Source organism: Theobroma umbraticum, unplaced genomic scaffold (genome assembly GCF_002168275.2).
Source record: "Theobroma umbraticum cultivar Fairchild unplaced genomic scaffold, ASM216827v3 scaffold_12.1, whole genome shotgun sequence".
Lineage (NCBI taxonomy): Eukaryota > Viridiplantae > Streptophyta > Magnoliopsida > Malvales > Malvaceae > Theobroma > Theobroma umbraticum.
This window is the reverse complement of record NW_018397269.1, coordinates 2,559,725-2,584,710: the sequence shown is the minus strand read 5'-3', so window position 1 is coordinate 2,584,710 and position 24,986 is coordinate 2,559,725. Positions and strand designations below refer to the sequence as shown.

Here is a 24,986-nt window from a genome sequence, read left to right as displayed (position 1 = left end):
AGGTATTAAGATTTTAAAATTTTCCATATAACATTAATGAAAAGTAACATGATAAGGACACCATCTATTCGTATGATCATTTAATCTTATACAAAATACAGACGTATGGGCGGATGGCTCTATATTTCTCCAAGTCCATGTCAACCAAGTAAATTCATTTAAATGCCAATTTAATTTGGTTTGGTTAGGAAACTAAATGGAAAATTGCATGATGCAAGTCCTATACTTGATGACTAGAGTAAACTAGGAGGAAACTTCTAGTAGGAAAGGGGAAAGTAGCAAGCAGTGGATGGAACATGGCCCTTGTATTTTGCAGGAAACAAGTAGGAAGAGGGAAAGTTAATGTATAGACTAATTCAACTAAAACTAATCAATTGTTTACATGTGGCCTCATAAGAAACACAAGCTTCCTTCCTTTCTTTTCCTCTCAATTTTCTTTCCCTGCTACCAGACAAAGTCTGCGGTGAAGATATATTTTAAAGCTCTATATGATTCATGGGCGGACCTACATGAAGAAAAATGGTGCCATAAGAAATACTAGTTTCCGTCCTTTCTTTTTTTTTTTTCTCAATTTTCCTTCCTTGCTACAAGGGGAATTTTAATACCTTTAAAATTATATATATATATATATATATATATATATATGTCTGTTTAGGTCATTTCCTTTGCACGTAATGTGGGTCAGCTGGGATGGAAAGTATTTTATTTGTGTGTGAAATGTACACTACATTCCTTTGAAACTAATGAGATATGTTAGGACGTAAGCATGTGGCTGAACGAGTTAAAGCATTGATGGAACTAAGCTTTAGGCTTTATCATTCTATAGTTTACCTTGGACCTCACAATGCTGGAAAATTGGCTCAAATTCAACTAACAACAGTTCATAGCTTTTGAGCTTGACAGCTTCGTAGGGCTGCCTGCTAGTGTTAAAAAAAGCAAAGAAAAAGTCAAGGTCTTGCTTTCGTTGTTCCAACGTAGGACGATAAGGTGTTGGCCAATTTCCCAACTTTCCACAAAATTGTTGAAAAATACCACATAACTTATCTTTTTCTTCCTATGTATGTTTAGAAATTATTGAGATTAAGGTAAAGTTTTTTATATATATACTATAGATTAATATTGGATTTTGTCATTATACTTTCAATTTAATTTAATTTTGTTGAATTTTATCTTTTGTTTTTTGAATTATTTTGTTGACTTTTAGTTATAAATTAAGAAAATTGGTGCAAATTTGTCTATGATTTTGTGATTGTCCCTACAATGCTGGAAAATTGGTAGAAATTATGACAAAGATCATTAACGTAGAAAAATGTAGTCTAGAATCAAGAACAAATGACAAGAATCAAGGAGCTGAAATCAAGGCTTAATTCTTGCTTGTAAATAATTGTACTCTTGCATGTATACATCTCAACTCATCAAATAAAACACAACAACTTCCTTTAACCTTTGTGCAAAACTCTCATGATATCACAGCATATACCTGCAAGTCTCACCATGTCAAATTCTACCTCTACCGAAGAACTCAAACTCAGTATCCAATCCTTTCACCAATGTTCCAACTATGGCGTTCCTAAATCATACCCCTAGTTAATAGCTTGGTCTTTATCATCATCTCACAAATGATTCTAGCAGCAACACTCATCCGCAGAAAGGCAGGAACACAAACATCAACAAGCCAATCTTCTCATTAGAGGAATGGTAAAACCCTTTGTCAAATTTGAAATAGAGCAAATCATGCTACCCTCGATTGTTAGTACAGGTTTGATTATTCATATCAATCTGAAAAGATTCCTCAAGCACTTGCTGCCCTTTCCATAAATGATCAAAATGATCCATCCTTCTATGCAGATTCTGGAGCAACCTCACAAATGACAAATGATGCAAGCAAACTCTCTTATATTAAACCATACAACGCAATGATGTTATCTATGAGGGGGATGGAAATAGTTTTCCTATATCTCACACAGGTGAAGTAAACATTTATACAGAAAATGGTTAGTTAAATTTAAAAGATGTGCTTATGGTTCCAGATTTGAATAAGATCCTTCTATCTGTTGGAAAACTTACTAAAGATTGCTTATGTACTATTATTGAATTCACTTTGACTGACTTTGTTGTTAAGGACCAAAAACAGAGCATGATAGCAAGGGGGCGTAAAAAAGGACAGCTTTATGCCTTAAATGACACTTCTTAAGAGGCTCTTAGAGCAATAAGAAAAGGTGGATCATCTGCAAGCCTTTGGTATCAACAAAGACCCAAATTTAAAAATCTTATATTTGTTGAAGGAAAAGAAAGTCAGAGAATTTCTAAACCTTCTATTTGTGCAAGTTGTCAAATGGGAAAGAGTTGTAAACTACCTCTTCATTCGTCCAATAAAATTTCAGAATCTCCTCTTAAGAAACTTCATTGTGATGTTGAGGGGCCTGCTCCTTTGGTTTCAAATTCGTAAATATGATTCTATGCTATCCTTGTGGATGATTTTTCTAGATTCACATGGTTATATCTATTATGGAGAAAGTCTAATTTCTTTGATGTTTTTAAAGAAATTTGACGATTGAATTAAGACATTTCAGTGTGATGGTGGAGGTGAATTCAGCTCTTATGAATTTCTTACCTATTTGAAAAATAATGGTATTGAGATACAAATTTCTTGTCTAGGGACTCCAGAATAGAATAGTGTTGCAGAAAGGAAGCATCGTCACATTGTTGAAACTAGTTTAACTATGCTATTTCATGCAAATTTGCCTTTATCCCTTTGGGTCCTTGGATGTCATTATTTCCCTTCATTAAGGCATCATGGTGGCAACAAGTTTGTTAAAAAGAAATACTTTGCCTGTTTTCATTGGCTGTAGCCTTATTCAAAAAGGATATCGATGCTTAGATCCTACAACAAGAAGAGTCTATATCTCTCATCATGTTGTTTTCAACGAAGAATGCTTTCCTCACAATGAACTTATGTGCTCTCCTCAAAATAAAGCAAAGGATACAACATCAACTCTTTTTGAGTTTCCTACTAATGATGAATCAAATGACTACAAAAAGGAAAGTGGTCAAACTTTGACACATGAGGAAAACTCATATGACCACAAATTTTGTGATCAAACTTGTCTTATAGATTTGTCCAAGGAAACTACCAAATCAATTGCAGAACAACTCATTAGCATTGAGGTTCCTCAAGATTTCTCTGAAGATCCTCAAGCTACATCTAAGGATCCTCACGGTACAATTGGACTGCATATTACCAATGAAATTTCCCAAAATTCAAACTGTTTCCACTGTTGATGCTCGACCAACCAAAGTTCAAAGGCCACCTGCCTATCTAAATGATTATGCTCTAGCCACAGAAGCTTCTCCAACTAAGCCAAAGACTCGTAAAACAGCCTTGAAAGATCCCAAAAGGGTGGCTACCATGAACGAAGAAGTTCGAGCTTTACATGACAATGGCACATGGTCTCTTGTTCCACGACTTACAATACAAATTTCATTAACTCCTAATGGGTTTATCATATCAAATACAAAGAAGATGGCTCCATTGATCGCTCCAAAGCAAGATTAGTTGCTCGGGAATTCACACAAGTTTCTAGATTGGATTATGATGAAATTTTTAGCCCAATAGTCAAGCCAGAAACTATTCATCTTGTTATAGCTCTCTCCTTCTCACTTAAGTGGAGTGTTCGACATTGTTGTCGGTTTTGCACACGTAAGTATACGTATCAAACAAATAATATATTGATGAAGTATACTATCGTTTCCACAGAGATTTGTTTTTAAAGTTTCATTAAGTACTAAAATTATAAAAAAAATTAATCTTATTTAAGTAATTCAAAAATTGAAGAAAAACTAATTAAAAATAATTAAAAATCAACACTAAATAAACTAACAAACTAAATAAGTTTAAAAAAGCAGTATATTAAAGACCTATGATTATGGGTTCATTCAACATTTTATCTAATACTAGCTTTTCTTGTTATTTATCTTTTCTAGGTGATTTTACGAACCTACAATCTAAAGTTATGGACAAGTCTCAGTCAAGTTGCTTATACAAATATCTAACTTAATTGGTTCACTATATGTCTATAGGAATCAATTAAATTAAGTTCATTAAGCAAGTGTCTAATGTGGCTATGTATGACAATCAGCGTATGTTTTCTCGAATCGCGAATCAGATCGCCTAAGTAATATGAACATATACTATTCAAACCTTAGTCTAATCTAAAATCTTTCTGTCAAATCTCAATTAGATTCACAAATCAGTTAATTGTTGGCCAAGAATCAAAAGCATTAAGAACAAATTTGAATAAGCAAAACTACGCCCATTCATGATAAATGAAAGAGAAACTAATATTCAAACTACATGTTGAAATCCATCACAATCCTAGAAAGATAATTTAGCTCATAATAACTAATAAAAATAATATCCAAAGAAGTTTAGCCACGAATCCAAGTAAAAGAAAATAAAAGAAACACAAAAGTAGAGAAAGAAACTAAGTGTTGAAGCTTTGCAATCTCAATTCTCTCTCAATTTCTTTTGTTTTCTTGCTTTGTTCTTGGCTCCAAAACTCTAGAATAGTTGGTTGTTGCCTTCTCCTTTAAACCTCTAAAAAAGGTCTCTTAAATAGGCTCCAAGTAACCTAATTTCCAAAATTGAGTCAATTTTTTATTTTTGGAAAATTACCCAAAACTGTGGCCTTGATTTCTTGGCACTGCGGTGCTAGTTTTTTTGCTACAGTAGCACTCTAGCACCACTTTTCTAGCACTGTTGTGCTGAGCTCTTAGGAAAATTATATGGTGAGCTTCCTTTCACTAGCACTGCAGCCTTGTTCTCCCAGTGTTGAGGCAGTCTATCAAATTGTAATGTGATTTTCACCTTGTTCTGCTCTGAAGTGGGAAAAGTAGAAAACATAAAATTTGTAGCCCTATCTCTTAACTTTCCAATGGATTAAGAATTATGTTAATTGAACTTCTGAATTGAAAGATATGCTCCAAAATTGTATCATGTTCAGTCGATGTATATTGCTGCAGTGCTCCGATTTAGACAAATATTTTAACCACGATCTAATATGAATTGGGTAAAGTGGTAAACATAAAAGTTGTAGCCCTTCCTCTTAAAAGTCTAAGAACTAAAGAATCACTTTATTTGGATTTTTATATACAGAGATATGGTCAAAATATCATAATATATATGAATGAAGCTATCACCATACTTGCATAGATTTTCACCAAATGATCTTTTTTCATTAAACTTCCTACAAAAGCAACAAGAGAAATTACCAATACTACTCTTTGAGTAATTTAAAACAAAATAACATAAAATTTAACTAAAATAACTTAAATTAACTACTCAACATGTAATCAAACTTAAACTAAAAAAATACCTAAAATGCTACGATTTAAACCTAAAATCTCAAAGATCTACCTAGTTAAACCCCCAAAATGTGTCAAAATAACTCAATATAATAAAGGGCTTTTCTACATGGGCATCTTAAAGAAATAGTGTACATGAAGCAACCACCAGGATTTAATGATCCCACATATCCAGATCATGTGTGTTTCCTCAAATGGTCATTATATGGTCATTATATGGTCTTAAGCAAGCACCTTTTGAGTGGTTTAATTGCCTTTCTCAGTTTCCTCTTCATCTCGGGTTCTATTACAGTAAAGTAGACTCTTTTCTTTTCATATATTACATTGGTGTTGTTATTACTTTTCTCCTTGTGTATGCTGATGACATTTTAATTGTTAGCAGTGATAATTCATTCATCTCTAATTTACTGCATCAACTTGGCAGTAAGTTTACCATCAAAGATTAGCTCTCTTCAATACTTTCTTGGAGTGAAGGTAAAATTTTTCTCTAAAGCAGTATTTCTTACTGAAACTAAGTATATTTGGGATCTCTTTAACCGCACACATATGCTTGACAGCTCTTTAATGTCTACACCTTTAGCTCTAAAAGAAAAACCCACAGCTTCAAATTCAAAACTAATAGATCTCATTACTTATCGTAGCATTGTTGAAGCTTTGTAGTACCTGACATCACTAAACCTAATATTATTCATGTTGTTAATTAGGTTTGTCAACATTTAATGCTCTTACACAAATTCACTTAAAGGCAGTTAAGCGAATCTTGAGCAAGTTGGGATTCGATATCTCGCATAAAGTCCTATTTCTTTATATGCTTTTAGTGATGCTGCTTGGGCAAGTTGCCTTTCTACTAGAAGAAGTACCATTGGTTTTTACATTTTTCTCAAAGCTAATTGTATTTCTTGGTGCTAAAAATAACAACCTACAATCACTTGTTCAAGATTAGAGGCAAAATATAGGTCTATGGCATTGACTACTACTGAGATCACTTGACTCACTTATCTTTTGAAGGACTTTGGCATTACTTTGTATCAACCTTCTCAACTATTTCGTGACAACATCAATGCTTTTCATTTGTCTATAAATCCTATGTTTCATGCCCGTACCAAACACATAGAGGTAGATTATCATTTTGTTCTAGAGAAGGTAGGCATAGGTGCTCTTATTACAAGATACATTCCTTCATCATCTCAGCCTGCTGATATATTCACCAAGCCCTTATCAAAACAGGCCTTCCATCTGCTTTAAAACAAGCTGGGAGTCCATGTTCATTCCCCTTCCAGCATAAGGGGCCATGTTTAGAAAAATATGACGGAGATCACTAATAGAGATTCTGGCATTAAGGAAAATGTGAACGAGAATTAAGGAGCTAAAATCAAGAACAAATGACAAGAATCAAGGAGCTGAAATCAAGTCTTAATTCTTGCTTGTAATTAATTGTACTCTTGTATATATACACCTCAACTCATCAAATAAAACACAACTTCCCTTAACATTTATGCAAAACTCTCATAAAGAACCTACAGTTTAAGTACAAGAGCAGTCGAGTCATTAACAAAACTAGATGATTCAATCAACGTGAATAACCCAAAACAGATCTCTGACTAGCTCATTCTTTTGCTAGTGAGTTTGCCTCTTCATTAGCAAAATAGGGGATGTGTGATATTTCCAACTTGGTAATTTTGCCTAGAGTAGCACAAGTTTAAAAAACTAAATTTCTCAATCTTCAAGGAACTTTATAAGAATTTGAGATCCATTTAACAACATTATAGTTATCACATTCAAGAAAAAGAGTATGAGAGGAGCACCACTTAGACGAAGTGAAGATTATTGCTACTTCTTTCATCGCTTGTAGCTTAGCCTTGTTGAAGTCTGACACTCTAACGGACTAGGAAAAGAAAATAAGAGCATCGCCACATTCATTTCGTAGGATTCCCCCTATGCCAAAATCTATCAAGCAACCTCTAAAGGCCCATTAGTGTTGACTTTGAGGCTTTCATGAATAGGGATAATCCAAGAGCTCTATCTCTTATGAGGTGGAATTTTTTGAAGGACAGCTCCTTCATTTGGTTGCCTAGCAAGATTGCATATTGGGACACTAATCTCTAACCATTTAGCCTTCATCCACCATGCAACTTTTATTTTAGTAATTCTAGGAGTTGGTCACTATTTCACCATCCTATAGTTTGCTTTTAAAGACGGCATCATTCCTACCCATCCACATATCCCATAATATGGCATACCAAGCCATTTTCTAAACCGGACCATTTTTTGAGACAACTAGCAATGTCAGACCAAGACAAGGAACAGACTAAGAGATCATTATGCTTTACCAAATAAATATTCCACATAGCACTCCATTGTAGCCATAAATTCCAAGTTTTGTTACAAATGAAAAATAAATGATGCGCCATTTCAACTTTTTGTTCGCAGAACAAGCATGTGGCTTTATCACCACTAATAATCCCCTTGTTCACAAGAGAGCTTTTAACAGCTAATTTGCCATTAAGAATCTACTGACATAGACATTCAATGTTAAAAAAGGCGAGACTAGTCCAAATGTATTTCTAGTGGTCATTAATGGTAGAGCTACAGAAGAGTACTTGATGACAAAAGGATTTAGGTGTGTATTTACCTCCCATACTCTTTTTCCAAACAAGCTTGTCGTTAAAGTCCCTATGGAGAAATTGATCATTAAACAGGTTACTAAAGTGCTCCCATTGATCAAGCTCTCAACCCAAAACGTCTCTCCTAAGATTAATCCTTCATGTCCAAGCACAATCAACCCACTCTCCAAATTCATCAATGGATCCAACCGTTTTAATAGCCATAGCATAAATTCTAGGAAACACTTTTTTAAGAATAATGCCATCCACCCATTCATCATCCCAAAGCTAATACAAGTCGTTTACTAATGATACATCCATGCCTTCCATTACTTACAGATAATGATCACATGTCCTAGCCTGGAAATATTTTTCCATATTTCAGAAGCCTTGTTAGGGTTACCAAGCTTGGGAATGAGGCTATTTTGATCAAAACTAGATTAGCATCCACTATACATTGTCAAAGACTGCCTAGCTCATTACCATAGTGTCATAACCAATTGTTGCGTAGGGCCTTGTTTTCCAAGTCGTGCTCCACAACTCTAAACCACTAAGATGATAGGGGTTACATATAGTGGACCAGCTAACATGGTGCATTCAATGAACAAGATTAAGGCTTCTCCATAAAAATTCCTACTTAATATTTTCAATGGTCTACTTAACCTTAGTTGGCATTTGGAATAAGGACATAAAGAAAAGTGACATACTACTCAAGACAACCTTCAAAAGTGTGATCCTACTGCCCATAAAAAGAGTTTTAGCTTTCTAAAAAGAAAGTCTACTTTATAATTTTTTTATGAAGGGTTGCCAAACATTGATCAAGCTTGAAGCAGTATCCAAAGGAAGACTAAGATAAGTGGAGGGAAGTAGACCAATTTTACAAAGAATCATATTACCTAGAAAATCACCAAATTTTGGTCAATTCCAATACCAAAGAGAGCTTTTTTTGGAAATTGATTTTCAAATGCTAAACTACCTAAAAGCAGTGCAACAAACGTTTAGTATTTAACAAGAATTAAGGGTCAAGCTCACATAGAATTACTTTATCATTCATATATTGAAGATAAGAAACAAATAAGCCACAAGAACCAACTCTAATCGCTTTCATAAGTTGTTTATTCACTGCCTTGTACATTAGACAACTAAAAGTTTCAACTACCAAGTTAAAAAAGACCGAGGAAAAAGAACATCCTTGTTTAAGACCTTGCTTCATTTTAAAATCCCTTAAAGGTGAGCCATTAACCAAAACAAAGATGGCAGTTATCAATACACAAGCCATCACTTATGATCTCCATCTATTTTTAAATCCTATATTTTGCATAACAAAATTCAAGAACTCCCAAGAAACACTATTAAAGGCTTTTTCAAAATCAATCTTAAGGAAGAGACTTCTTTTTTTGCTCTTCCACATCAAGTCAATCATTTTGTTTGCAATAAAGGCATAATTTAGTAGCTGTCTACCATGGATAAGGGTGAATTGATTGATGTCCACCATTTCATCGATAACTAATTAGAGGCGTAAGGCAAGAGCCTTCCCAATAATCTTATACAAGCACCCTACCAAGCTAATGCGGTAGTCATTAAGAGAGGTAGGAGACCCACATTTGGGGACTAAGGAGATAAAAGAAACATTGACCCCTTTTCAAGATTACTTGAGCTTTGGAAGTTCATCACAAATTTCATCACCTCATCCTTGGTCACATATTTTCCTAAATCAAATATTTATGGAAACCATGCTCATCAACAATTCATCAAATCATTCAACCATGCTTTCAACTTTACATGCTTAAATAGTTTCGAAAATGGTGTACTCACTCACCTTGAAAGTTAACCTCTATAATCAAGCGCAAATCTACTCTAGTAATTCCTTTAGAGTTTCAATCATTCCTAAACGTTCAATAATTCTTATCATCAACAATCAGTCTAGGAATCGAGTATTAAACATTCTAAGCTCTTTCGAATCTATTCAAATTCTTTTAAAACTAATTTCTAGCTTGAGTTCATTGTTTTACAAATACCTATATGCAAAAAATTCATAAATATATCATCATTACTTTAGATAAGCTCTAAACAAGTAGGAAATCCATCCAAATCTTGTAGTTTGTAGAAATCAGTAAATTTGGAACAATATGCAATATTTTCAAAGTTAAAAATCCAAGATATCAAGATTTCAAGAGTGAAAAATATCACCTTTGCTTTTAAAACTCAAAACCTAGTTTAAATCTTTCAAAAATGGTGATTTGAGTTGAAAATAGGTTGAAAGAGTCTCAAAGTTGACAGAATACCTTCCAAAATTGGTAAAGAGCTAATAACCCTATTAGAATGTGAGGTATTTATAGTTTGGGGCATGAAAATGCCTTTGTACACCTTTTTTTTTATAAAAAAAGTAGCATCATCTATCGATAGAACGGTCATATATCGATAAATGGCTTTCAAGTTTATTTTAAAAGCCCTCGAGTTGCTATTTATTGATAAATTTGTCTCATCCATCAATAAATAGGTCAATATATTGATAAATGATGAACATGTTTCAATAAATGTTCATCAATTTCTTTCAAAACCTTTTAGGGTTGTATCCAATAAATGAAGGACATCTATCAATTGATAGACTCTAATAAGCAAAAACTACTTTTAAAGCCTATCCATTTGGACACCCTTTTCCACCAAACTTTGCAAATCATCTTAATGTCTCAAAATACAAACTTTCCCAAGTTTAAAACTCAGTTTAAAAGCTCACAACATGAAACATACATGCTAGCCTAAAGATTTTTTAACTTAACATCTTACATTGGGGTGGGATTTCATAGTAGTTCAATAATAAACGATCCTCTTAAGTACCCAAATCATGAGCATAAGCTAATGGCTTTGTTAATCATATGGTTGGCTTGGCATGTATTTCTGGGGTGTTTAGATAACGAGATTTATTCGATAAATAGTCATCCTTTTCACAATAAAGATTGCTAAAAGAACAAGTTTTCCTCATGATTCATTGTATCTAAGATCTCTATATAGGAAGCTAGACTTGTATCAATCTAAGATGGTAGAATTAGTTGGTCGATATTAAATTTAACTTATGTGGATGCTACTTCATTTGGATGTGTCTATCGAAAGGTTTAGTAATTGTGCTCCTATGGCTAATGTATGTCTTTTGCTTATATCTTCTTCCATTTATATATGGATAATTACAATGCTTGGGCATGGCATGATCAAACCTCTAAGGGAAATATTCTTTAATCATCATTAATGCTAATCCAACTCATGACTGAAAATTTCTGATGATGGGATTTTCTTGAGAATTGTAGAGACATATTTCTAGAGAGAATCTTTGGGTAAAAGAAAATTCCTAGGTTCCGCCTTGTTAGGCAAATGTAGAAAAATTTTTAATATAATTTCATTTATCTATTAAAATTGATAATTAGTATAAAATATTATAATAAAAAATTAAAATAATTAAAATGATAAAAGTTAAAAAAATAATATTTTAAATTAGGACTCATTCTTGTAAAATGATAAATAAGTTCAACAATAGAGCATTTTCAAGAAAATTAATAAATGTGTTTTCTTGAACACTCTTGAAGTGAGAAAATTTTTTTAAATCCCACTAGAGTGTTGAGAAGGCTTTAGAAAATTTTCTAATATTTAAATAATACATAAACAAAATGAAAAGAAAAAAATAATTAAAGGAAATAAAAGCAAATTAGAAATCAAAAACTATTAATTAAGGCAAAATAGCATAACACATAGTTAACTAGTATAGTTCTTTGAATGAAGGGTTATATTACCTTTTCCTATATGTAACCCTACTCCTCAACCCTAAAAATGTTTCGTTAACTAGAACTTATTTTTCAAATGAACTTAAATCAGATTTAAAATCCCAATAGAAAAATAGATTCAAATATGTGCCCAACTACACCTGAATAAAAGACTAGCGGTGACTTGCATTTCACATTGAGTGGTCGAGTTCTCGAACTTACACAGTATGGCAATCATTATCACCATTTGTAATTCTAAATTGTTGTTACCTTTTTTTCCTTGTAATTTGACTAATTAAGTAGATTATACAAACTATGAACGTCACAAATGTCAGGATTTCGACTAATGGGAGACTACTAGGGTTATAAATTTCATAATTTAAGAATTTTTTGATATTACAATCTAAGGATAATGCTTTGTGATTGTTGAGTTTGCATTCATAATTATAGTGTCTTTATTTCCCTTTTATTTAAGAATATATTACTTTTTAAATTTCTATTTAATTTTCAATTTTTAATTTTGATTGTGAATTAATTAAGTATCAGTGAACATATAAATTTAAAATTAACATAATACTTGAAAAACCCTTGAACTATGTAAAAAATTCAAATAAGCCATTATCTTTTATTACGTTCAATTAAGTCCCTGTATATTAATTTTAGGTCAAATAAACCTTTATGACTAATGATTGACTTACTGTTGTTAGTTAAAATATCACTTATCATTTTTATACCACATAACGTTGACATGGAAGATGAAAATGTCACATTGTTCTGTCATCATATCACATAAATGTCACATCATCATCTATTATGGCATATCAACTTACCATGTCAGCGTCACATGGCATACAATAACAAATGGTATTTTGATTAACAATAATTTGTTAACCTTTAGAGGGCATTTGGTATTGTGTGAGTGGGGAACATTCTTTACGATTTAATTAGGTGTAATCACATTACAATGTTTGGTTTGTGTAAAATAAATAGAAAAATGATCCCATTGTAATATGATTACAATGAGAGAAGAGAATGACATTCCCTTTCTTCACAAAGGGAAAGTAACTTGCCCTTTGTGAAAAGAAAATTACATATTTTTCCCAAATAGTCCATCCCATTAACCCAACCCTATTCTTCTTCTTCTTCTTCTTTTTCTCTTTTTCTTGCTAATCGTAAGAAACTCATATATTTTCGCGAATTAAATTTGTTCTGAAGAAACGTATTTGCTAGTAGTAATATAAATTGCACGGCTAAAATGAAATCAACAACTTACTTTGACGATGGGGTTTCCATGAATACTGAAGATCTGATGGGCTTTGATAAACTTGATTATAGATTCGTAGCCATTGCTTGTTTGGTTTTTTTTTTCTAATATAAATGAGGTTCATCTTTATTACCACTTGAGTTTTGTTTCCTTCCCTTGAGAATTGAAGTAAAAGCTGTTTTGAAGGGAAAATATAAAGAAAACCTAATGTAGTTCTTCATCAATAATTTTTTCAACTCCTAAAAGGGTATATCAATATTTATAGATACTATTATAAAAATAATTATATAGTAATTTTACATATTTTAAATAATTAGTAGCAAGATATTATGTTACTTTTTTCATGTTATTATTTATTTTAAAGGATAAAGTTTGAAAAGTTAAATATTTATATTAAAAAATGAAAGCTTATTCATCTTTATATTTTTATCATATAAGGGTAATTTTATCAATTCACACTACATTCCTAGTATAGTGTTTCTAAACCAAACATTTTAATGTAATCTTTCCAATAATCAATTCCCTACAATCATCACTTTCATATATACCAAATATAATGTTATCTTTCCAACAATTACATCCCAAGTAAAATACCAAATGTTACCTTATTTAGTTCAAAATAAAAGTATTAAAACTTATTTGAACACAATAAAAGAATAAATTGGTATTTGAATTTTGGCATAATGCTCAAACAAGCCCCTAAACTATTTAAAAAAAATTCAAATAGGCTCTCATTCTTTATTGCATTCAATTTGGGTCAAATAAGCTTCAATGACTAATGATTGACTAATTGCTAATAGTCTTAATACCATTTATCATTGGATAAAACACACTCACCCTTTAACTTTTAACTATACTTTCACTCGAGTTTAGTAGTTTTTAAAATAAACAGTTTGTCCCAAACATGTAAACGACATTAGGGTAAGTGTGAAATGTAAAAAATATCCTTTGTCTTTCTCACTTTTTTTTTCTTTTAAGCCAATTGACGTTGTTCCTTTATATCGATTGGCCACCCCTCCTGCTTCTTAAAGGAGCTACCCACCCCCCTAAGATCTATGCTTTCTTAGGGAGCACCAGTGGTGTGGGGAGGATGCGAAGCACAAAGGGAGGGAGATACAGCTAAAGTCGAACCTAGCGTTTCGATCAGAAATAAAGGTAGGGGAGAGATTTCTTTTTGAATAGGAAAAAAATTAAAAATGAAAAGTTATAGTTTATATAGTGGTAATTTTTAAAAGTAATGAAGGGTAAAATTATCTTTTCATTATTGACAAGTAATTAAACTAACCAAAAAATTAATGGTTGACTAATAACTAGACTTATGTGTCTAACAAAAATATTCTTTTAAAGTGAATTGTCTATTTTTGTAACTAATGGATTTATGTGGAATTATAGCTAAAAGTTAGGGGTTAAGGATATTTTACCTTTTATAATTTTATATTCATATGACACTAACATGATATTGATGTGAAAGTAAAATATATTATATAATTATATTATTATGTTAAATTAATATGTCACGTCATCATCAATTATGATTTTTTAACATGTTATACTAGCATTATGCGATACAAATTGATATATAACATTTTGATTAAATTAATATTAGTTATAAAAATTTATTTGACTCAAAATAAAAGTACAAAAGCTTATTTGGTCCAAAACAAAAATATAAGGACTTAGTTGAACGCAATAAAAGTATAAAGATTCATTTGAATTTTTTTTAATTGAAGAAAGGAATAATGTACAAACTAATAAGTCAAATGCTCGGACATAATTTATAATTTTTTTTAGATATTATGCTTTGAATTTTTTTTAAATGGTTTAGGATTTTTTTAATTATTATGGGTTTAAAATTTGACTTGCAAGATCGAGTATTTAAACAAATTCAAATAATTAACAAAAAATGTTTGTGTATTTGAATACGAGTTCAAATTCCAAAATGTTATCAAGTGATTATATAGATTCAGGTAACTATTATGTATATAAAATTTCAAGCGAATACGATATCTTAATTACATCAATCAAAAATTATTTTTTAATATGCATTTAACGGTCAAAAGTTTATTATATCAAACAAATAATTTAGCATTTTAATTAATTTATAATTTGACATAAATACCTTCTTCTTTTCTCTTATTATTTTCTTTTCAGTCTTTCTCCCACATTTTTCGCTTTTTCTTTTTTTTTTGTCTCTAGATTTTCGTTTCTGTTCTTCGCCCCTTGCTTCAAATCTTGAGCTGTACATTGAAAAACCCAACGAAATTGGAGAAGCAGTTGAAAATTACAAACATGTCGAGATTCAGAGATCGAACTGAAGATTTCAAAGACGCTGTACGGCACACAGCAATTTCATCAGGTTACAACAAGGTAAATTTTCCTTTTTCTTCTTTTTTTTTGGTTCTAATTTTTAAAACTTTCGATCTTATAATTATTCTTGAACTCTAAATTTTGTTGGATTCTTCTTTATGTTGCTTTGATAGTCTAAATTGGCAGCCATTATGGCATCTTTCATAATCCATAAACCATGGCAAACGACTCCGTTCACTAAATCTGCACTCAAGACGGTAATTGCAAAATCTTTCAAAATTTTGTTACTGTTTCGGAAAAGAGAAATTTCGAGTTAATTTCTATGTTTGATTTCTTTTTTGTAATTAGCTAGAGAGTATTGGAGCTTTAGATCAGTTCATGTCGAAGCACCGGAAAGATTATGTGGATCTTCACCGGACGACGGAGCAAGAGAAGGACAGCATTGAACAAGAAGTAATGTTTTATGTTTTTAACTTCAGACGTTATACTAGAGAATATTGTCAACTATTCTTTAGTTTGATTAATGAATTTGTGGAATTCTTTTTCTTTTAGTGTTTTTTCTGATCGAATCAAGTGTCCGAAGATAAATAAATGCGCATTTGATCTGTTTTGTTAAATAGGCTAAATTTGATATTGTGGTTGGATTGTAAATTTGTGGCTTTCACCGGACCATAACTATAATGTTAAGCAGACTCAAAGTTTTTCAATGATAGTGATGCAGTTGATTTGGTGAAAGTTGTTTCTTTGGATATGTGCTTAAAGGGTTAAGAATTTGCGGCTGGTTTTGTGTTTTCGGTGTGTAATTGAATTGTACTGAATGAATAGGTGTGAACTTTGATGATTAGTGATATGAGCATTATGGTTTTGTGCTTGCCAAGCCAAATGGAGTGATTAGATTTTAGAATTTTAGCAGTTAACTACCAATGGGAAGTGTTTGATTGCTTTCATTTCTTGGTTGCTTTTGGTTATCAAAGAAAGCATTTATTTTTCAATTAAATGAAGGTGCTTGCTTGTGAGGATTTAGTTTGTTTACATCCTATGTTACTAAGTTAAACTTCTACAGGTTACTGCTTTTATTAAAGCTTGCAAGGATCAAATTGATGTTCTCAAAAATAGCATAAACGATGAAGAGGCAACCTCAAAGGGCTGGCTTGGCATCAGGGATACCTCAAATGCTGATACCATAGCACACAAACATGGAGTGGTAAGGTTAAATTCCTGTTTACGCTTATTGAAATGTGTCATCATATGACTTTGTTTATCTGCTCGAATTGTCTATCCTGTTTTGATTGATTCACCCTTGGATCTTGCTGGCTTTCAGTGGTAAATAGTTCTAATTGTCCTCCTTTCTGATAATACCTTTATTCTGTCATCGTCAATGTAGTAACAAGAGTAAATTTGTTGTCAGTTTTCTGAGCTAAATGGCCCTAGCAAGATTCAAGAGTCTCTATCTTTTTTCTTTTTCTTTTAATTTCTTTACATGGTAACTTCAGCTTCTCCTGTAGTAATACTTTATGTCCTTTATATTTCTTCACTAAATAACTTTTTATTCCTGCATGGTAGTGATTTCTCCCTCTCTCTAAGAAAAGGCTTAATGTTGTTGTTAGCTTGATGAATTAACACTTGTGCTGCTTTCTTAACATTCAGGTTCTAATTTTAAGTGAGAAACTTCATTCAGTGACAGCACAGTTTGATCAGCTGAGAGCTATCCGCTTCCAAGATGCTATCAATAGAGCAACACCAAGAAGAAAACTTAAGAGGGTTGTTGATTCGAATTCTCTGGATACCTCTAAACCAGTCAATTTGGACCTCAGAGAGACCAATGAGCTTCAACCTGAATCTCTTAGAGTCCAACAGGAATTGCTGGACAATGAAACCCGTGCCCTTCAGGTAATCAGAATATTTTTCATGATAGATTCCATATGGTTCTTTCTATTATGCCCTTTCGTTGAATGATCTAATTCATTTTTTGAAATTGTAATAAATTGAAGATGTTCGCTTCTCCGCTTATTATGTAGGTTGAGTTGACTAGTCTTCTAGATGCTGTTCAAGAAACGGAAACTAAGATGGTGGAGATGTCTGCACTGAATCACCTCATGTCCACGCATGTTCTGCAACAAGCTCAACAGATAGAACATCTCTATGACCAGGTGCAAAAAACATTTTCCTTCACGGTCACTTGCTTTTCGCTCTCCCTATATATTTAGCTAATGTTTCTGCACCATCATTAACCTCCTATTTTCCATTTTCTTTTTATTAATTCATTCAAACTTATATAATTTATACCATCAAATCTGTTTATGCAACTGATTTTAATAAGTTGATCATGTAAGTTGAATTTTCTATTTAGGGTGGTAATTCTAGTTTGTAATGTTATTTTCATCGCAAAATAAGGCAGTGGATACACTCTTGTCCAAAATGAAGAAGTTTCTTTTTTTTTATTGGCCTATACCTTTTGTCTTCTTAAATATATAGATTTAATTTGCACACATCCCTAGTTGCTTCAAATAGAGGAGCTTCTAGGGTCTGATGGTTCATTATAGCAGCTGAATCAGGCATTAATTAAGGCATGAGATTGTATTTCACATTCTTTTCAGCTCTAAGCATTGAATTTCCAAAGTTTTCCTCCTCTTATGCAATCTCTTTATTGATGCAGTCATTTTTATGTCTTATGTGCAGGCAGTTGAAGCCACAAAAAATGTAGAACTCGGTAACAAAGAGCTTTCTCAAGCTATCCAACGGAATAGCAGCAGCAGGACCTTTCTTTTGCTTTTTCTATTTGTACTTACCTTTTCAATCTTGTTTCTTGACTGGTATAATTAAAAATATAGTAGTTCTTTCCATTTTAGTGAGCTGATCTGTTTTTCATTTTCAAAAGAACAAAGGCTCCTTCTTTCCTTGTAGTTTTGATGGATGGAAAAGAAGTACAAAGAACTATCTAACAGTAATTAAAGCAAAGTATATTGAATTTTTCTGACTGTAATTGCCTTTCCTTTATGAAGAAGAAGGTTGAAGATGTTACAACTCAGCCAACTGTACATAAATTGGGTAACATGAGTTGCATTGTTGGTAAATTCCTCCATATATGTTTAGCTGAGAGTGAAAGCAGGTACCCCATGCATCATCGCATATTTGTTCCTTATTATCATGCTCTTGAGCTTTGACTACTCAAAATGAGTTCACAGCCTTGCAGGTAACAGACTAGTATATCATGAAGTAGTCAACCTTGGTTTTGATGAGAAGAAACCAGATACAAAGAAAGGGTAAGTGAGTTTGGGATTAATTGTGATGATAACAATGGTGATGACAATCAAAGCATGAAATATAATGCTGATGCAAAAAAAATCAATGAATAATTCAGCAAAGGGGAGAAATGGTGCAGAAAGAAAACATACTGCCTATGGACTACATGACATAGTTTTACCTGTTTCTGTGGTCAGAAGATATTCCTTGCTTAAACATATCAAAGGTATATAGTTGGTGGTGCTAGTGCAGCAGTAGTCTGGTATAGATGATATAGATGAAAGCTGTCACTTATGAGTGAGGCAAATAAGTCAGCCTGCAATTCCTCTTCCTGCAAAGTCCAGGTCAGTCAAGCACAGACAACAAATGCTACAATAGAACTGTCTCGTCCAGGAACACAACTTTCTATATATTTTTGAATTGTGTATAAAATCTGTCAATGTAGTTTTAGTTTTAGCAATATGTCATGTCTGTACAGTAATAACAATAAAGCTCCAGCTAACAGACCAGGCTTACTGTCTGCCAATGTCTTAAGTATAACTCCTAGGTTGAATAAGACTTTCGATAAGTTACATCTTTATGTTTGTTATCCGGGTTGAGTATTCATCTGTTTAGAGCTGAGTATGAACAAGAAATTCCAGCAATTTCAACCTACAAGTGTAGTGTCGACCGCCTTCTCTTTTCTAAATGTGTCTGCTTATAAAACCTTCATGCGATTTCATAGCTTTCTTGTCTGAATTCAGATATTTCACTATATTTGCCCTTAGTCTATAGATGCTGAATCTCCACTTCATCTAAAATTAATGCTAAACTAAAGACCATGCATTTAGCCGAGCATCTGATCTGAACCAGTACCATAAGATAACAATAAACTTGCATCGAAGACTATAAAGTTGCCTGTTCAAAAGATAATTGAAAAGGAAAAATGATGGGGAAAGGTAGACTTGCTAGCATATAGATTTGTAATTTCTGAAACAGCATATCTGGAACTAGGAAAGTAGCTATCTGAATCTTTGTGAGTAGAGAAATATGAATCAAGATAATCATAACTGCAAAACATATTTGATTTTGGAATCTCGACAGACCACAAAGCAGTTTCACAGGTTATAGATGAAAATGTTAAAACTACCATGGAACAGACACCATAAAAAGCTCACCGTTCCACTGCGTTTTTGCCCTGCAAAGCAGCAGATTTGGCAAGTTGATGTATGGCATTGAAGTTATTTTGTCCCATTGCCTCTTTATCAAATATAGCATCCGATAAAACAACTGATATTGCTCCCTGAGCAATGTAGTCTCCTACTGAATCTGTATCAAGTTATACAAAAATGTCAAGTACTTCATTAAGCAGCAAATTTAGATATATGTAAGCGAAACTAAATGATATTCCTAGACATTTCTCAATTAGATATTACAATATCTAGCAAGTTTAGTTTTCACACTACTATAAGAAATGCAAGTATGAAGAAGAGGATGGTGAGCATTGTCAGTTTCTGTAAATCACTATCTGTTTTGTTCAAAGGCTAGCTTCTTTGGGTATGTTTGCCAATGGGAAGTTACATGAAATTACTCTGACAAAACATGCTTGCCAAAAGTACCAACCTATAGTTATGCCCTGGGAAGCAACCATTGGGATGTGAGGAAAAGGCTTCATAATCGCCGATATGTATCGTGTACCACCTAATGCCGAAACAGGGTAGATCTGTTTAACCATATAAAGGGGAAAAACTTCATCAGGCAAGTTTAGGTTTGAGCCTTTGTTTTTTTTTTTTCATATACACAACATATCAACCTAAACTCACAGAACCCGTCAGTATTGTTAGATGAAACATAAAGTGAAAATGATTCAATCCAAAATGAGTTTATCAAAGAAGTGCCCTGTGCAGTATACAGGTAAGCTTTCACATGTTACAATGAGTATATGTGTATGCATGCATATGTGCATGTGTGTGTGTGCATCACTGAACCTACAAACCTCACATAAAGGTTCATAGTATATAACCCATCTGCTAGTAAGAACTTGATCCACATCCCTAAATATCAGTTCATGTAGGGCATGTTTATCGTATGAGATTACTCTTATTAACAAATATCATCTATGCGAATTCCAGTGGGTACAACACTCACAAAGCAAATGATATGAGGACTGCAACTTCTGGAAAAACAGATACGCACCATGGATATGAACAAATATTGTCTTCAATGGCTAGATCTATTAATCTTCCTTTTTCACCATTTTTACTTTTAACAAATATCAAACACATGGAAATATGAACAGAAAATCAAACAATCCAAATAAACTCTCCAAAATAACATAAGGAGTGTTTATGTTAGCCAGATATCGACCTCCATCTACAGCTCAATTCAGTGTACAAGGAAGTATTGTCTTTTAAGGAAACCCGTGTGCAAAAGCTCCATCGACAAGTAGGGAACTGTCAAGCTTTAACTTAAAACTTCTCTTCAGAGAGAGACAATTGAAAGGTTCATATCTCTCATCAGTTCTGAAATTCACATGGCATATCCATATATTGTTTATGTATTTATTTGTATAAGTCCATATGCTATTCTTACTGATAATTACAACTGTAAATTAGCCCATCATTGATCCCGTAGACAGTTTTTGGGTAGTCTTGGCTCAAAATCCCACTCTAAAAACACCCTGCCTTTTTGTGCACAATTTGTTCCTTTGAATGAAGTTCTCTCCTTTCAACTGAATTATAACACTATGTAATAGTAGTATGTTTGTATGAAGGCCAATTCGAGCTACATACATAACTAGCCACGTTAAGATTCAAATCGTATTATCATGCAGTAACTGCATATGCTTTCATATTATGGACTGATTTTAAGAGGTAACTAAAGATAGCCTTTTACGTAAAATTTCATTAAGTATACAACAGCTGTGGCACCTGCCATTAGATGGTCATCATTCCTTCAATCAATTTCCACATCCTAAATGCCAGTAAACATTGACTAGAAGACTCACCTTGACAATCTTGGCACCAGAATTATACGCAGAGAATATCTGAAAAGTCACAGTTCAACACACATTAGTGCCCTAAAAGATATATATGTACTTTATGCATGCTTGGGCCACATCTAGGCTTTCTGCCGTGTGGTGAAAATTTTGATATATGTTTATCATTCACATGAGTTGATTTTTAGTCCATATCTTGTGTTTGATTTGAATATATAAAAGCTCAATCATTGCTACTCTATCTCAATGAAACATGTTGCCTAGGTAAAAAAGCATTCCCATGGAAATGATATTTGTTATTGTTAGCTAAAAGTTACTAGATTTTCAATTGAGAAGATAACAACTTTCTATAAACTTATGGCAGATAGTATTACCTATATGCTCAGTTTTTAAGTGAGGCAATAGATTTCATAAGGGAGCAAACATGAGAATTTCTTAAAAGTTCTCGTAGTTATGCAATACTACCAGATTTGTTCAAGGATTCCCGTGAAGGCAGCTGCCCAAACGAAAACCTGTCCTGGTGATGGATGCATGTTTTTGTTGTGTGTGCTTACATGTGTCATATAAGTTCTTAAATCTTAAACAGTATGCAAAAAAAAAAAAAAACATAATCAAGGAATTTAACTTCAACTTTCCCATTATCAATGTAAGGAAAGAAGCTAAATAAGTTAATGGGGTTAAGAAGTCTAAGCCTACAAAATGAACTGGAAAAGAATTTTCTTACTTCTGTTGGGGTCATTACACCAGGCATGTATAAAACATCAGCATCTTGAACATCATCCATAATATCCTGATGAAATATAAGTGTTTAGTTCAGACAAAAAAGGGAGCACTGGAAACATATAGTAACATGTGTACTTAGGCTGAGCTTCAAAATGTAAGCAAGGCCACAATGGCAAAGAAGTATTCGAGAAAACGGAGAAAAGAGAGACTAAGGTTCAAGAATTATTCTCCCAGTATTAAAAGATGAACATAAATAGAGATATAATCTCAGAATTCTCAGCATATACCTTCACTGTGGCAGGACTCATAAGAAACTTGGCTCCGGCCTTCATAGCAGTTTTGGCATCCTCAGCATTTAAAACAGTCCCAACCTGCAAGATTTCTAGCAGCTTCAAAAATAATCCAAAAGGTGATTTGAAATTAATCTAGAGAAGTGCTCTAGATTGACAATAAGCTTGTCTTCTACGCTATCTTCAGAATAGGTCTGCCCATATGTGGCTAAACCAGATTTAGGAACTACAAAAGTTTCTGCCTGTATCTATTACTAATTAATGTACTCAATAGAACTGAAAGAGCAACAGCCAGCGGCTTTATGGCTATGAACCTCTGGGAAAGGCTATGCTTTCTTAATCACATTAGGCATCAAGGGCATATACTCATATAATTTATATAAGGACTAATTAATTGTAGGTTTCGACAAAACTGAATACGCCAGTCAACAGATAGATCTTTGCCACATGCAAGCACATCATTGCTTCCTCAGGCCAAAACTTCAAATGAGTTTTCATGACCTATATGCAGCATCCTATGCTTCTGCTCCAGGAAAGAAAAAGGTACATGAATCTAAGAATAACTAGTAAGATAATTACACCAAAGGCCTGAGTAGGATACTCCTTAACCAGAGCCTGCAAGACCTGTGCAGACATGGGAAAAGAGCATATAAATTCTCAATCCAAAATGGTAAATTTGGGCAGAAAATTAAGGTTGGATTTTTGTACAACCTCAAACACTCCTGGGGTTGACCTAACAATCTCCAGCTGCAAATCAGGAGAAGTAAAAATTTATAAGTCCATTAATAGTAAAGCCGTAACTAGATCCAATTTCAGGATAAGTTTTATAGTGAATCCAGTCTATGTAAGAGTTAAGCAGTAAACACTTCAATGCACCAGAGCAGCCTTAGGATTATAGTTAATTAAAAATTTTTGGATAAAAAAGAATATTCTGAATGCGAAATGGAAACAGGACGATATACCAAATTATGGATGTAAAACTAAATTAATATCTTTCATAAATAATAAAAAGATGAAAGAAGAAAAAAAAAATGCCCACAAACTGGAAAGAAAGGAACAGTAATACAGTATGATTGCCTTTAAACTGAAGGAGTTCTTATTACAAATTCAAAGACTTACAACTTCAATGCCACCATTAACTGCAGCTCGAGCAGCTTCCATTGCCTGCTCAGCACTATATACAGAAATGGGAAAAATGAGTTCTCAGTCACAGAACCCAAAGAAAATTAAAAAAAAAAAAGAAAGAAAAAAAAACCAATCATCCCAAATATGAAAATAAAAGCAAACCCAGTTACAAACATGCTAAATACAAAGATAGTAAAAGAGTGAAGAGAAGTTGCCTATTGGCACGAAGGCAACCAATGACAGCAGAGTCTTGAATGAGAGAAAAAGTATGATTATGGTTACGAGAAGAGGAAGAGCAACATGGCTTGAAAGGATAAGGAGGTAATGAAGGGGCAAAGTAGTGTTGTTGCACACTATTCCAAGCAAGTACCCTTTGAGATTGAGCTCCCGAAAGACAAGTCAAACTCCATGTAAAAACCATATCCACTTTGAGATAGATACAGAGATATTAAGGTTTTGGGTCTGGAACGGACTCTATTCTTTAACTAACCACTCCCTGCTCATGGCTTTATTTCTTACCACCTGTTTCTTGTCTTGGTTTCTAAACCGCCAAGACCAAGCTGGAGATACAAGGGATAATTTGTAAAATCTTGTAATTGAGTTGGTTTAGAATTAAGTATTTGATGGAATATCTAAAAAAAGCTTTTTATTATTTATAAAAATTTAATTTTTTTTATATTTTATTTTATGAAACAAGTTTTTATAAGTCAATTAATTATGAGTAATGAAAATGCTGCTTATCATTTTATATCACATATTATATTAATTTTATATATTAATGTATTATGATAGATGATAACGTAATATGTTTATATAATGATAATATGTTCACATGATATTTTTACTTTTATATAAATATAAAAATAATAAATTATTTTTAATTTTTATCATAAAATTCGTTCTTTTACTACATAATTTTTTTTTTTGAAAAATATTTTGATTCAACTTTAATATGGTAATGTCATCTCAAGTCTCTTGTTTAATAGATGAAACACTCCTATAATATTAAGAACCCCATACAAGAAAATAAATAAATAAATAAAAACTCCAACACAAAGTTTGGAATTCCTTTACAACATTTAGCCAGACGAGAGACATCATCCGCATGCTACTCACTTGTTGGCACCAACTTCAAACATGAAGGCCAAAACAGCTCAAACCCCAACCTTACTCTACTTCCAGTTATTAATTATAAAAGTTCATCAAACTTGTCTTAAATGCCTTAGCTTAATGTTATTTGTGGCCTCTGGACATAAATTATAAAGTCTTGTTTAATTTAAAATAAAAATATAAAAACTTATTAGATATAAGCATAAGAGTTTATTTGAATTTTTTTAA

The 24,986-nt window shown here is 32.7% G+C and overlaps 2 protein-coding genes across 5 annotated transcripts; one reads left to right on the top strand and one right to left on the bottom strand.

Annotated features, from left to right (window-relative positions):
* The first annotated feature begins 15,112 nt into the window (after nucleotides 1-15,112).
* Nucleotides 15,113-18,131, top strand: SYP81 (syntaxin of plants 81). 2 transcript variants are annotated; one of them, XM_021441045.1, is made up of 7 exons: nucleotides 15,113-15,350; nucleotides 15,464-15,547; nucleotides 15,639-15,743; nucleotides 16,354-16,494; nucleotides 16,938-17,180; nucleotides 17,309-17,440; nucleotides 17,970-18,131. In XM_021441045.1, the coding sequence occupies exons 1-7, from the start codon at nucleotides 15,273-15,275 to the stop codon at nucleotides 18,111-18,113; spliced, it is 927 nt and encodes a 308-aa protein (XP_021296720.1). In that variant the 5' UTR covers nucleotides 15,113-15,272; the 3' UTR covers nucleotides 18,114-18,131. The 2 variants fall into 2 exon arrangements, with proteins under 2 accessions (XP_021296720.1, XP_021296721.1); XM_021441046.1 differs by having other exon boundaries at nucleotides 15,304-15,350; nucleotides 15,643-15,743.
* Nucleotides 18,107-24,182, bottom strand: LOC110425962 (uncharacterized). 3 transcript variants are annotated; one of them, XR_002446085.1, is made up of 11 exons: nucleotides 23,864-24,182; nucleotides 23,643-23,697; nucleotides 23,235-23,270; nucleotides 23,103-23,147; nucleotides 22,521-22,604; nucleotides 22,235-22,300; nucleotides 21,520-21,558; nucleotides 20,136-20,235; nucleotides 19,691-19,841; nucleotides 18,715-18,864; nucleotides 18,107-18,515 (listed from the first exon to the last, which is right to left on the bottom strand). XR_002446085.1 is itself a non-coding variant. In XM_021441047.1 (11 exons), exons 1-10 carry the CDS (start codon nucleotides 24,067-24,069, stop codon nucleotides 18,754-18,756), a joined length of 852 nt encoding a protein of 283 aa, XP_021296722.1. In that variant the 5' UTR covers nucleotides 24,070-24,182; the 3' UTR covers nucleotides 18,107-18,515; nucleotides 18,715-18,753. The 3 variants fall into 3 exon arrangements, 2 of the variants coding, with proteins under 2 accessions (XP_021296722.1, XP_089641359.1); XM_021441047.1 differs by having other exon boundaries at nucleotides 18,715-18,823; XM_089785233.1 differs by lacking the exons at nucleotides 18,107-18,515; nucleotides 18,715-18,864 and having other exon boundaries at nucleotides 19,687-19,841.
* Nucleotides 24,183-24,986: the final 804 nt, after the last annotated feature.